Genomic DNA, 11669 nt, shown 5'->3' on the forward strand with positions numbered 1-11669 from the left:
TAGTCTCCAACAAACCCCTTCAGACCAAGACAATTAATTTTTGGTGCTTTCGCTGGTGCAGTTGGGCACAACAGTGTGTGTCTGTTGTGGATATCAGTCCACCTTGTCTGCCTTCAACTACCCAAGAAATGTCAATATCTCCCTTGGCATTCTTAATGCAAATGTAAAACAAACCAAAAGTATTTTCTCTGTTTTGGATCACTTTCATTATTTTTACATTGAAAACGTAATCTCTGGTAATGTTTCAGTTTGTTAAAATGTAGGACATTGTATTTCTGTGCATCTCACCATTACACAACAGAAGAAATCTAGACCTGGATGTGAATTGTCTATCTGCTTCCATGTTATGATTTCATCTACTTTAACAAAACAATATGCAAGGCAAATTATAAAATTCTGATCAATGATTTGTAATGGAATTCTAATTACAATGATGATTAATGATAATGGCACATGGAAAAAGCTTCTTCTGCTGCACTGATGAATGTAGCTTCTGTATTCTTGGATAGACTCACATTTGCCTCTTCTTTTTCTCTGCCTAGCTGGTGTACTTGGGGTTCAGTCCTGAGGCAGCTGAGACAGCTCTGAGACTGTGTGGAGGACAGATAGAGGCAGCAGCACAGACCTTAGCTCATCACGGTGGAATTCTTCCTCCACAATTACTCAACCAGTTGGAAGAATCTCCTCCATCCAAAAGTTCCTCCTCAGGCTCTGCAGGTAAGACCACTAACTGAGAGCAAGCAGAGCAACACTAACCTAGAGAGCTCAATATTCAAAGCCATTTAGCTGGATAACTCACAAGTTATCCAGCTAAATAGCAACTTTTTAAATATTGGGGCACTTATCTGGCTCACTTTTAGCCAGATAAATAATGGATGTTTCAGCATAGGATGAGTTAGCTGGGGTAAGTAGCATGCCTAACTCCAGTATTAGGAGTTAGCCAAATTTTTTTGGCTAACTGTAGCCATACCCCCGAATAAGTCTAAAGCGTTGTTTGGCCGGATAACTTTAGACTTGACCGGCTCTATTCAAAAAAGCATATAAGCAGTTAAGTGGTTTTGTGATGGGGTAAAAAAGAAGTGAGGTGTGGGCCTATGGCTCAATTCCCCAAGCCCAACTCAGTAATTAAAAGAGCTTCCCTAACAGCCTAGCCCCTCACCCTCAACCTTCCAAAGCCCTCCTCCATGGTGAGATTTAAAAAAAATATTAGAAGTGCCATATCACTTGGTGCTTCCCCCTTTCTCCTACCCTTGCACATTTAAAATAAATGCCTTCCCCTTCCCATCTACCCCCCCCCCCCCCCCCCCCCCCCCAGTACCTTCTGCCAGGATCCCAGCCACCTGCCGTATTGCTAAGATAGCCACAAGGCAAGCATAAACTTATGCTTACAGTGTGACTGTCATTAATAATTAACCATATAGCTTTATTTGTGGATATTCAGTGGAATGTTTATCCCACTGAATATCCAGAATATTTTATCCAGATAGGTTGGTTTTTTTTTGTTTTTTAAATATTGGCATCAGAGTTGTTTCCCTAAATCAAGCAAGCATATATTTTATCTTATTATACAGATATCTTTTGTCTAATTTTGTTCTGTTTAATCTATCGTTAGGCATCTGCCCTTCTCCCTTACACTTGAAGGTATTCTGTTCAGGTCTCTACATCCCATTTCGCATCCTTGGTTACAAAGGAGTTAAATGGATAACAGAGATGACCTATGGCCATAGAAGAGGAGTGCAATTTAACTAGGCCTGATGGTCTTTATCTGTCATCGTATTCTGTGTCTATGGGCCCTGCAACTTACCTCTCATAGTAAAACCCTTGCTGTGATTGATAAGTGTAACTGTAAAGCCCTCCTAGAATCATTGGGTGCAGTCAGCTGCCATTTCAGTAATTTGCCTTCTGATTTTTTAGATGCTGGTAATCCAGAAATAACAGCAGTATACATGCAAGTCCTTCAGGAGCTGTGTCTAGTATTGAAGTCCACTCCCCTCCCTATAAGTGCTGTGAGGATTGTCTTCTGACTTCCCAAGTAACAAGAATTGGACGCCTTGAAACCCAGTCCCATTGAAGTGCTAAAGTACAGTGCAGCGCCCCTTGTCTCCTGCTCAGGGAACTAGGAGCTAATTATTGATGTGCTTTAGTGTTTTTATCACATACATGGCAATTTTATCAGAAGTATGTATCCTCCTTTTGTATGAACTAAGGCATATTCTCCGAGGACAAGTAGGATCATAGTCCTCACATGTGGGTGACATGATCAGATGAAGCCCTGACACGGAAAACTTATCACAAAATTTCTAGAACTTTGACCTGCCACTCTGGGCATGCCCTATACCTCGCGTCCATGCTGGGTGCCTCTTCAGTCTATTTCCGTGGAGCTGCAGCATCGCGGTTGGCAAGCTCTTTTTGGCCTATTTTGGAAAACTTGTTTCCTTGCGTGTAGCAGATGGACTCAGGACCAATGGGTATAGTATACTCCTGATAGCAGTTGGAGACGGATCAGATTTCAATCTGACATCAGTTCTAGTACATATACCCCTGCAGGAAGTGCAGCTCTTCAGTATTTTGCGTCTCCATAGCAGTTCGAAACTCTATCAAGAAGAAATCTTACCTCTACAGACAAGCCCCGCTCTCCTGCGGTGACATCCCTTGGGTTCCTCCCCCAGTTGAGAATTCCCGAGGTGATTTCCGCGATCTCTCGGAGGTAAGCCTCGGTCCAGCGGCTGACCCTCTGCGTGGACTTAGCACCCAACATCGGGTAAGGCTGAGAGGCAGCGGGTGCAACTTCGAGCACGGTGGTGAAGGTAATTCCCTCTCCCCCCACAGCCGGAGACCGCCCGGAACAAGACCGGGAAGCGCCGAGACACAAGGTAAGGTAGAAAACGTTTTAAAAGTCTCTGGTCTCCGAAGCTCGAAGAGTCACACAGGTTGCCGGCCGGTGCCAGTGCTACCGGGTTGATCAGCCCTAGCAGGGCTAGGCCCCGGTCAGATCCACGGGTCCTCCCACGTGGAGACCCTCCGAGGTGGTCACCATATTGTCCGCCCCGACCCGTGCGCACAGAGGCGAGCTGTGCACACAAATATCTTGTGCGCACATCGTCGCGCGCACAAGTGACGCACATAGCCACACGCTTACTGTGCCGGGCGCATAAGTTGGTCTGTGCACACAACAGCACGAGCACATACCAAACCTACGCTCACAACTTCAACGCACCGGAATGCATAACTAAGCCACCCGGTCCCTGTATTTTACGCGCACAGGCCATGGCACCACCGGAGAAGAACTCAAGGCTCGGGGCCTTTGCCCAGCATGCCACATCAGAGCTGCGCAGCATGAGGAGGCCACGACCCTGTGTATACAGTGCGAGGAGGCCCTGGGGGATTCAGCCCATGGCCCTCCCCAACCGGTGCCAGGATCCTGCTCCTGGAACAGTACGCCAGACCTCGCGTCCCCCAGCAGGAGCCTCCCTCAGCGGGAGCCTCCCTCAAACGGGGCTCCCCAGGGACACAGCACCTCTTAAATTAGACCCAGCATCTATCTCCTGGGTGGAGATAGATGCAGGCCTTTGGTCCACATGCAGCCGGGGCCTCCGATAGCACGGCCACAGCCTCCGCCAGAGAACCTAAACATCCCGGGATCCTCTATGCCCAGGGAAGTGCCTCCACTGCCCAGAAGCCCCACCTTCGGGGACATGGACAACTCAGACGAGGATTCAGAATCCCTGGAGGAAGGGGAAATCCTCCCAGGGACCGAACCATGAGGCATTTCTTCACCAAAGAAGAGGTCCCAGACCTGGTCACACACAGCTTGAAAGAGCTCGCTATCCCGGGCACAAGTGCCTCGGGGGAAGCTAAGACAAATCCCCTCCTAGAGGGACTCCGTCAGACCTCCCGTCATTTCCCACTGTTACAAGCCGACCAGCAGGTAATTGACCTGGAATGGGAAGCCTCGGAGACCACGTTCAAAGGGGGGGCGTGCACTGGCAGCCATGTACCCTCTGGACCCTGCTGCCAAAGATTTCCTGGCATGTCTGAAAGTGGATGCCATGGTCTGCGCGGTCTCGAAGCGCACTACTATCCCAGTCGAGGGAGGAGCAGCACTCAAGGATGCCCAAGACAGACGTCTGGAATCCATCCTCAAACAGTCTTTTGACGTCTCCACTATGTCTCTACAGATCGCGGCCCGCTGTGGCGTGGTGACACGCGCCTGCTTATCACAGACCAGAAACAACAGTCCCGGGGAAGCCCTGGAACCAGCAGTATCATTCCTCACAGATGCTGCTTCTGATCTGGTGTTCACCGCAGCTAGAGGCGTGTCATCAGCCATGGCGGCCAGAAGACAACTCTGGTTCCGAAGCTGGTCGGCCGACACATTGTCCAAAACGAGACTCACAAGGATGCCTTTCAAGGGAACCCTCCTGTTCGGAAGCGAACTAGAGAAGCTAGCCAACAAATGGGGCAAATCCCCAATGCCGCGGCTACTAGAGGACAGGAATAAGAGAAACCAGCGACCCTTCCCCCGAACTTCTAGGGGCAGAGGATCACAGCGCTTCAATCCATACAGAAGCTAGGGATGTGCATCCGTTTTCCACGTATTTGAAATCCGCAACTTATTTTTTGCTATCTCTTAAATACGTGGGGAGGCGAAACGCATCGCGACTCCCCACGTATTAAACAGATATCCGTTTTATTCGGCCTCCTAAATAAACATTTAAACCCCCCACCCTCCTGACCCCCCCAAGACTTACCAAAACTCCCTGGTGGTCCAGCAGGGAGTCAGGAAGCCATCCCTGCACTCGTTTGCGATTTCCTCACAGCGCCGATAGCCTGTGTCACAGGGGCTGCCGGTGCCATTGGTCAGCCCCTGTCACATGGTCACCGGCGCCATCTTGTGCTCCTACCACGTGACAGGTAGGTCATGTGGCAGGAGGTCGCTCCGGGACCCTCGTTGGACCCAACCGGAACTTTTGGCCAGCTTGGGGGGGCCTCCTGACCCCCACAAGACTTGCCAAAAGTCCAGCGGGGGTCCGGGAGCGGAGGAGCACGTGACGCCAGAGCGGAGAGGTTATAACACCGGTGCCATCACAACAAATAAATACTGGACACTATTCCATCTATTTTATCGTTCCCAAGAAAGAAGGGACATTCTGGCCCATCCTGGACCTCAAGTTGGTCAACCGCCACCTGAAGATTCCTCGCTTCTGCATGGAAACCCTATGCTCGGTCATAAGGGCGATACAACCGGGAGAATTCCTTACATCCCTCGATCTGTCGGAAGCCTACCTGCACATTCCGGTCCATCAAGAGCATCAGCATTTTGTACGCTTCACACTCCTGGACCATCACTACCAGTTCCGAGCACTACCATTCGGGTTAGCCACAGCACCCCGGACGTTCATCAAAATCATGGTGGTAGAGGCCGCAACACTGAGGAAGGAAGGAGTCCTCGTACACTCTTATCTGGACGATTGGCTGATCAGGGTGCAATCCCCAGAGGAAAGTCACCAGGCAACCAACAGTCAAAACTCTACTAGAGAGCCTCGGGTGGGTGGTCAACCCACCTGAGGCAGCCCTCCCAATCTCTGGAATACTTGGGAGTTCGGTTCGACACCAAACAAGACAAGGTCATCCTGACACCGACAAGGAGATCAAAACTGATGACCCAGTTGCGAATCCTGTTGAGCGAGCTTCGTCCACAGCATGGGACTACCTCCAAGTCCTCGGCCTCATGGCATCCACACTGGGAGTAGTGCCATGGGAAGAGCACACATGAGACCCCTACAGCGCTGCCTACTATCATGATGGAACCCACTGTCCCAGAACTACACCGTTTGTCTCCAGCTCCCGGACAAAGTTCCAACCCAGCTACGATGGTGGCTACAAGAAAGCCATCTGAGCCAGGAAGTGAGGCTATCCTCACCAACCTGGATCTTGCTCACCACAGACGCCAGCCTACGAGGATGGGGAGCACACTGCCAGGAGCTAACCGCCTAGGGGCAATGGAACAAGGAAGAGTCTGGATGGAACATCAATAGCCTAGAAGCACGGGCAGTCAGACTAGCCTGCCTCTTGGTTCGGTCACAGACTCCGAGACAAATCAGTCAGTCATGTCGGACAACGCCACAACAGTGGCCTACATCAACCGTCAGGGAGGAACCAGAAGCCAACAGGTGTCTCTGGAAATAGACCCCCTAATGTCATGGGCGGAAGCGAACCTTCGAGAGATCTCGGCCGTCCACATCGCCGGGAAAGACAACGTCGCTGTGGATTACCTCAGCAGAAAAAGTCTTGACCCAGGAGAATGGAGACTGTCGACCACAGCATTCAATTTGATAGTAAGCCGATGGGGAATACCAACCATGGACCTCCTGGCATACCAGTCCAACGCCCAAGTGCCCAGCTTCTTCAGCCGCAGACGGTAACCTCAGTTCCAGGAAATCGATGCCCTGGTACAGACCTGGCCACAGGAAACTCTATTATATGCCTTCCCGCCGTGGCCCCTATTGGCCGCAATCATCCACAAGATAGAAGACCACAAGGGACCAGTACTTCTAGTCGCCCCAGACTGGCCAAGAAGGCCGTGGTACGCAGACATGCAAAGGCTACTGACAGGGATCGGCTCCAACAAGGGCCGATCCTCCAAGAGGACCCAGCTCGATTCTCTGTTACGGCCTGGCCATTGAGATGACTAGCCTGAGGAAGAGTGGATACTCGGGGGCAGTAATTGACACCCTGCTCTGAGCACGCAAGTTCTCCACATCCCTAACATACATAAGGATTTGGAGAGTATTCGAAGCCTGGTGTGAGGACTGTGACATCATCCCACGCTTAGTCAAAATCCCCGTGATTTTGGATTTCCTGCAGAACGGCCTACAGAAGGGATTGTCTCTCAATTCCATCAAGGTACAGGTGGCCGCATTGTCATGCTATGGAACCAAGAGTGAGGACGGTAGCCTAGCCTCTCACCCGGATGTCTCCCGCTTCCTGAAAGGAGTCAAGCAGATCCGACCACCCATAATGTGGCCGGTGCCTCTATGGAACCTCAACCTGGTCCTAGACTTCTTAGCAGGAGCCTCCTTCAGACCTCTCCGCGGCCTGTCCCTCTGACTATTAACATTGAAAACAGCCTTCCTGGTGGCAGTCTGTTCGGCCCATCGTATCTCCGAGCTACAAACACGGTCCTGCCGTGAGCCGTTCCTCAGACTCACTACGGGAACCAACCAGTTACACACAGTCCCGTCCTTCCTCCCATCTCAACCAAACTATCTCACTACCATCGCCAGCTGAGCAGAAGAATTCGGAAGAATCTCGCCGTCTGCGCCACCTCAACATTGGCAGACTCCTAGTTCGATACCTGGAAAGGTCGGAATCCATACGATAGATGGACAATCACAGCAGGAAGAAGCAAGGGGAAGCGGCCTCGCGAGCAACCCTAGCCCGCTGGATCAAAGAAGTTATCAAGGCGGCCTATGTAGAAGCAGGCAAGCTGCCGCCTTTACAAGTCAAGGCCCATTCCACTAGAGTCCAGGCAGTGTCCTGGGCGGAAACCAAGATGCTGTCACCCCCCGAGATCTGTCGGGTGGCGACATGGTCCTCATCCACACCTTTTCCAGGTTCTACCGCCTGGATGTTCAGCTCGAGAGGACACAGCATTTGCAAGGGCAGTACTAAGTGGGCCATGGGCAGCCTCCTATCCGGTTCGGGCGTAGCTTTTATACATCCCATTGGTCCTAAGTCCATCTGCTACACACTAGGAAATGGAGAAATTACTTACCTGATAATTTCGTTTTCCTTAATGTAGACCAATGGAGTCAGCATCCCACCCATGGCTGCTGTCATTCATGGAATTCTTGGGCGACAACCCCGAGAGTTATTCACGGGTAAGCCAAGCTTTTCCTCCAATTAGGAAACCCATCCTACCAGGTGTCCACGTTTCTCGGTTGAGAGCACTGGCGGTCTCCAGCTATAACCAATTCGACCAGTTCAAGTTAACCAAGTTATAAAGTTAATCAAGTTATCCAAGTTATTCAGTCACACATATAGCCACAATTGCTTTTTGAGGAGAATACTGAAGAGCTGCACTTCCTGCAGAGGTATATGTACTAGGACTGACGTCAGATTGAAATCTGATCCATCTCCAACTGCTATCAGGAGTACACTATACCCATTGGTCATGAGTCCATCTGTCTACACTAAGGAAAACGAAATTATCAGGTTAAGTATTTTCTCCATTTTTTGCTTTTATTCACCTGTGGTCGATGCTTGGTTCCTCTTGGTCCATGCCTGTAGCGCTCCTAGTCAGGGGTTTCATCATTTGGTGGTAAGTTTCCTTTTGATGTTGATTCCCTCATGGTGGCACTTCAGTGCGCGCTGGCCCTTGCCACCCGTCATCAATTTTGATATTGCTTCTCATTTATTTCGCCCCGTCATGTCTGCGGCTGGTTTCCAACAATGCCTTGGTGCTCTAGGACCATGTCCATCATGGACTCCCATGAGGTATGTGTCCTCTGCCAGGGGGCAGCGCATGACCACCAGGGTTGCTGCAGATGCGCACAGATGACTCTGAAGGGACGTCGTCTTCAGCTCAACAAAATTGAGCAATTGTTTGTGTCATAGAAAGAGCCCATAGGCATCGAAGGAACTCTGAGCAGCACCAACGGACTTCGAGCCATCGATATCGGTAATACCATCGGCGGATAGGGGCACCGGAGACAGTCTACCTTTGGGCTGTTCCAGGCCGAGGACATCGAATTCCTCGTCATTGGCCTTGGCACTGGGGAAGGACCATGCTGAGCATCGAGGGAAACAGAAGAAGTAATGGCATCAGTCCCAGTCAATGCACGATGATGCACTAGCTCATGCTGTGCTGCACCCAAAGCAACCCTGCAGCGAGGAACAGAGAGTCCATGAAAGTCTCCACAGATCCTGATACCAGTCACCGATTCGCCTCTTGGGTCCAAAGAGGATCTAGCCACCATACCTTCCTCCCAGTCAGTGTTGGCATCGGCAATGTTTGAGGAGCTTGAGCGGCGAGTCCAACTAGTGAATAATACAGGGCATCAGTCCTGTGGCATCGGAATTGGTACTGTCCGTCCTAGAACCGACCCATGTGGCGTCAGTTCCCGGGCTGGCGTCTGTGCCCAAGGGGTACCACAGCCTCCCCCTATTGAAACAATGGTCGCTGCCAGTTCCTCAGAGGAGGAAACTCTGCACAGGCCGGCTGAGACGCCAAGGCCTGCAGCCTCCTGTTCAGCTCCGCCGGTGCCTGCACCTCTGGACGAAGGCTGAGCACCTAGGGCCCTATCCTGTTGCTTTCAGTGAGGATGAGGGTCTCTAGGACCCCTGGGAGGATAACATGATGGAGTCCTCCTCTTACAGCTCTGAGGGTCTCTCCTCCAGAAGCTCAAAGGAAGTCTCCACCTGAGGACTTAACCTTCACAGGTTTTGTGAGGGTGATGGCAGAGGTCATCCCATTTCAGTTACTGAGAAGAGGATGCCAGGCCTAAAATGCTTGAGATCCTCCAGTTCGTGGACCCTCCTAAGGAGATTGTGGCAGTCCCGATACAAGATATCCTTAAGGAACTCCTGCTAAGGATATGAGAACCCCACCTCACAATGCCTCCCCTGAATAAAGAAGGCTGAAGGGGTTTACCTTATTCAGAAGGTTGCCAGATATGATAAACAGCAGTTACCCCACCAGTTGGTGGTGGTGGTCAATTCTGCTCTCAAGAGAGCCAAGCGTTTTCGGACCCATTCCTCAATGCCCACAGCAAAGGATCATAGAGCGATGGACACTCTTGGGAAAAAGATGTTTCAGGGAGCCGTGCTCATTGCCCACATTGCTTCCCATCAGCTCTATATGAACCAGTATTCTTGGCACATCTGGAAACAAGTGCAGGAGGTGGCCGAGTAACTGCCTCAGCAGCATCAGGACACCCTCATGTCGCTGGTGCATAAGGACCTGTAGTGGGGAAAACACGTGGTCAGAGCGATCTATGATGTTTTAAAGATGGCAGCGAGGGTCTCTGCAGCAGGAATCAGCGCCTGCAGAATGGCATGGCTGTGGGCCTCAGATCTCTGACCAGAGATATAGGATCAACTAACTGATGTGCCATGGACGTGGGAGAATCTCTTCGGAGATAGGACGAAGGACGCGGTGGCCCAGCTACGGGACCACCATAAAATCCTCCAGCGCTTCGCCAGCACTCCGGCCCTATCCTCCTCGGCTAGGAGGTCGGTAAGATTGGAGCAGAGGAAATACTATCCTCCCACAGCCATCCCAGGCATCAGCGAACCCCAAGCCCCAGCCGGTGCCTCAGTCAATTCCAGGGACAAGGTTTTGACTGGGTCATAGGGAGGGTGGTCCAGTTGCCTGTACCCAGGATGATGGATCCACCAGTCAGAGGCAGCCTGCAGTTCTTCGCAAACCAGTAGCCCAGTATAATTTCAGACCAATGGGTTCTTTCCATCATCCACCAAGGGTACTTATTGGGTGTCCCGCTAAATTGCTCTCCGAGCCTGTTTTGGGGAGGTGGTAGTGTATAAGGAGGTGCTTCTAACAGAGCTCTCCTCCCTCTTAATGGCCAGAGTGGTTGAGCCTGTTCCACCAAGGCAAAGAGGGTGGGGATTTTACTCCAGATACTTCCTGCTTCCAAAGAAAACAGGAGGACTCCATCCCATCCTAGACCTAAGGGCCTTGAACAGTTTTGTCAAAAAAGAAAAGTTCAAGATGGTGTCCCTGATCATCTTGATATCCCTTTTGCAAAAAGCTGATTGGCTGTGCTCCCTCTATCTGAAGGACATGTACACTCACATCAAGATCTTCCCCAGTCACTGGAATTATCTCCAATTTCTGGTGGGAAAACAGCACTTCCAGTATCAGGTGTTGCCATTCAGGCTAGCATCAGCCCCATGAGTCTTCACAAAATGCCTGGTCAAGGTGGCGGTACACCTGTGCAGGTTGGGAGTGCAAGTTTGCCCTTATCTGGACGATAGACTGGTTAAGAACACATCTCAGGCAGGGGCCGTTAGGTCCTTGCGTTTGACTATCCGGGTTTTGGAGTCACTAGGGTTCGTCATCAAATTCCTGAAGTCCCATCTCAGCCTATCACTTTAATTGGACTTCATAGGAGCCCTGCTAGACATGGCTCAGTCCAAAGTCTTCCTGCCTCATCAAAGGGCCGTCACTTTGACGACCATCGCAGAAGAGCCAGCAAGTGTCAACCTGGCACATGTTGAGACTGTCGAGCCATTTGGCCGCACCCGTCCATGTCACTCCCTTGGCACGCTTACACATGCGCAGAACCCAATGGATCCTGCGGATGCAGTGGCGTCAGGCCATGCAGAACCTTCAGGATTGTATCCGAGTCACCTTGCCCCTCCAGGACTCCTTAACCTGGTGGCAGGTCCTTTCAAATCTGGAATGGGGCATCTCTTTTCGAAGTCCTCCAACCCAAATTGTCCTAACTACAGATGCATCCACCCTGAGCTGGGAAGCTCAAGTAGATGGGCTCAGCATCCAAGATTTCTGGTCTGCCCAGGAAAGCTGTTGTCAAAGCAACTTCCCGGAGCTTCAAGCAATCCGGTACACGCTATGGGCTTTCAGAGATCAGCTGTCCAACAAAGTTGTCCTGATCCAAACCAACTACCAGGTGACGATGTAGTAT

General features: G+C 51.0%; 1 protein-coding gene across 1 annotated transcript in view; it reads left to right on the plus strand.

Annotated features, from left to right (window-relative positions):
* Window positions 1-11669, plus strand: part of NUB1 (negative regulator of ubiquitin like proteins 1) — a 118004-nt gene that overhangs the window by 102070 nt on the left and 4265 nt on the right. The window contains exon 14 of the mRNA XM_029588424.1: window positions 543-717. Within this exon, the coding sequence (XP_029444284.1) occupies window positions 543-717 (175 nt within the window). The remainder of the gene's footprint in view (window positions 1-542; window positions 718-11669) is intronic.

Source organism: Rhinatrema bivittatum, chromosome 2, assembly GCF_901001135.1.
Source record: "Rhinatrema bivittatum chromosome 2, aRhiBiv1.1, whole genome shotgun sequence".
Lineage (NCBI taxonomy): Eukaryota > Metazoa > Chordata > Amphibia > Gymnophiona > Rhinatrematidae > Rhinatrema > Rhinatrema bivittatum.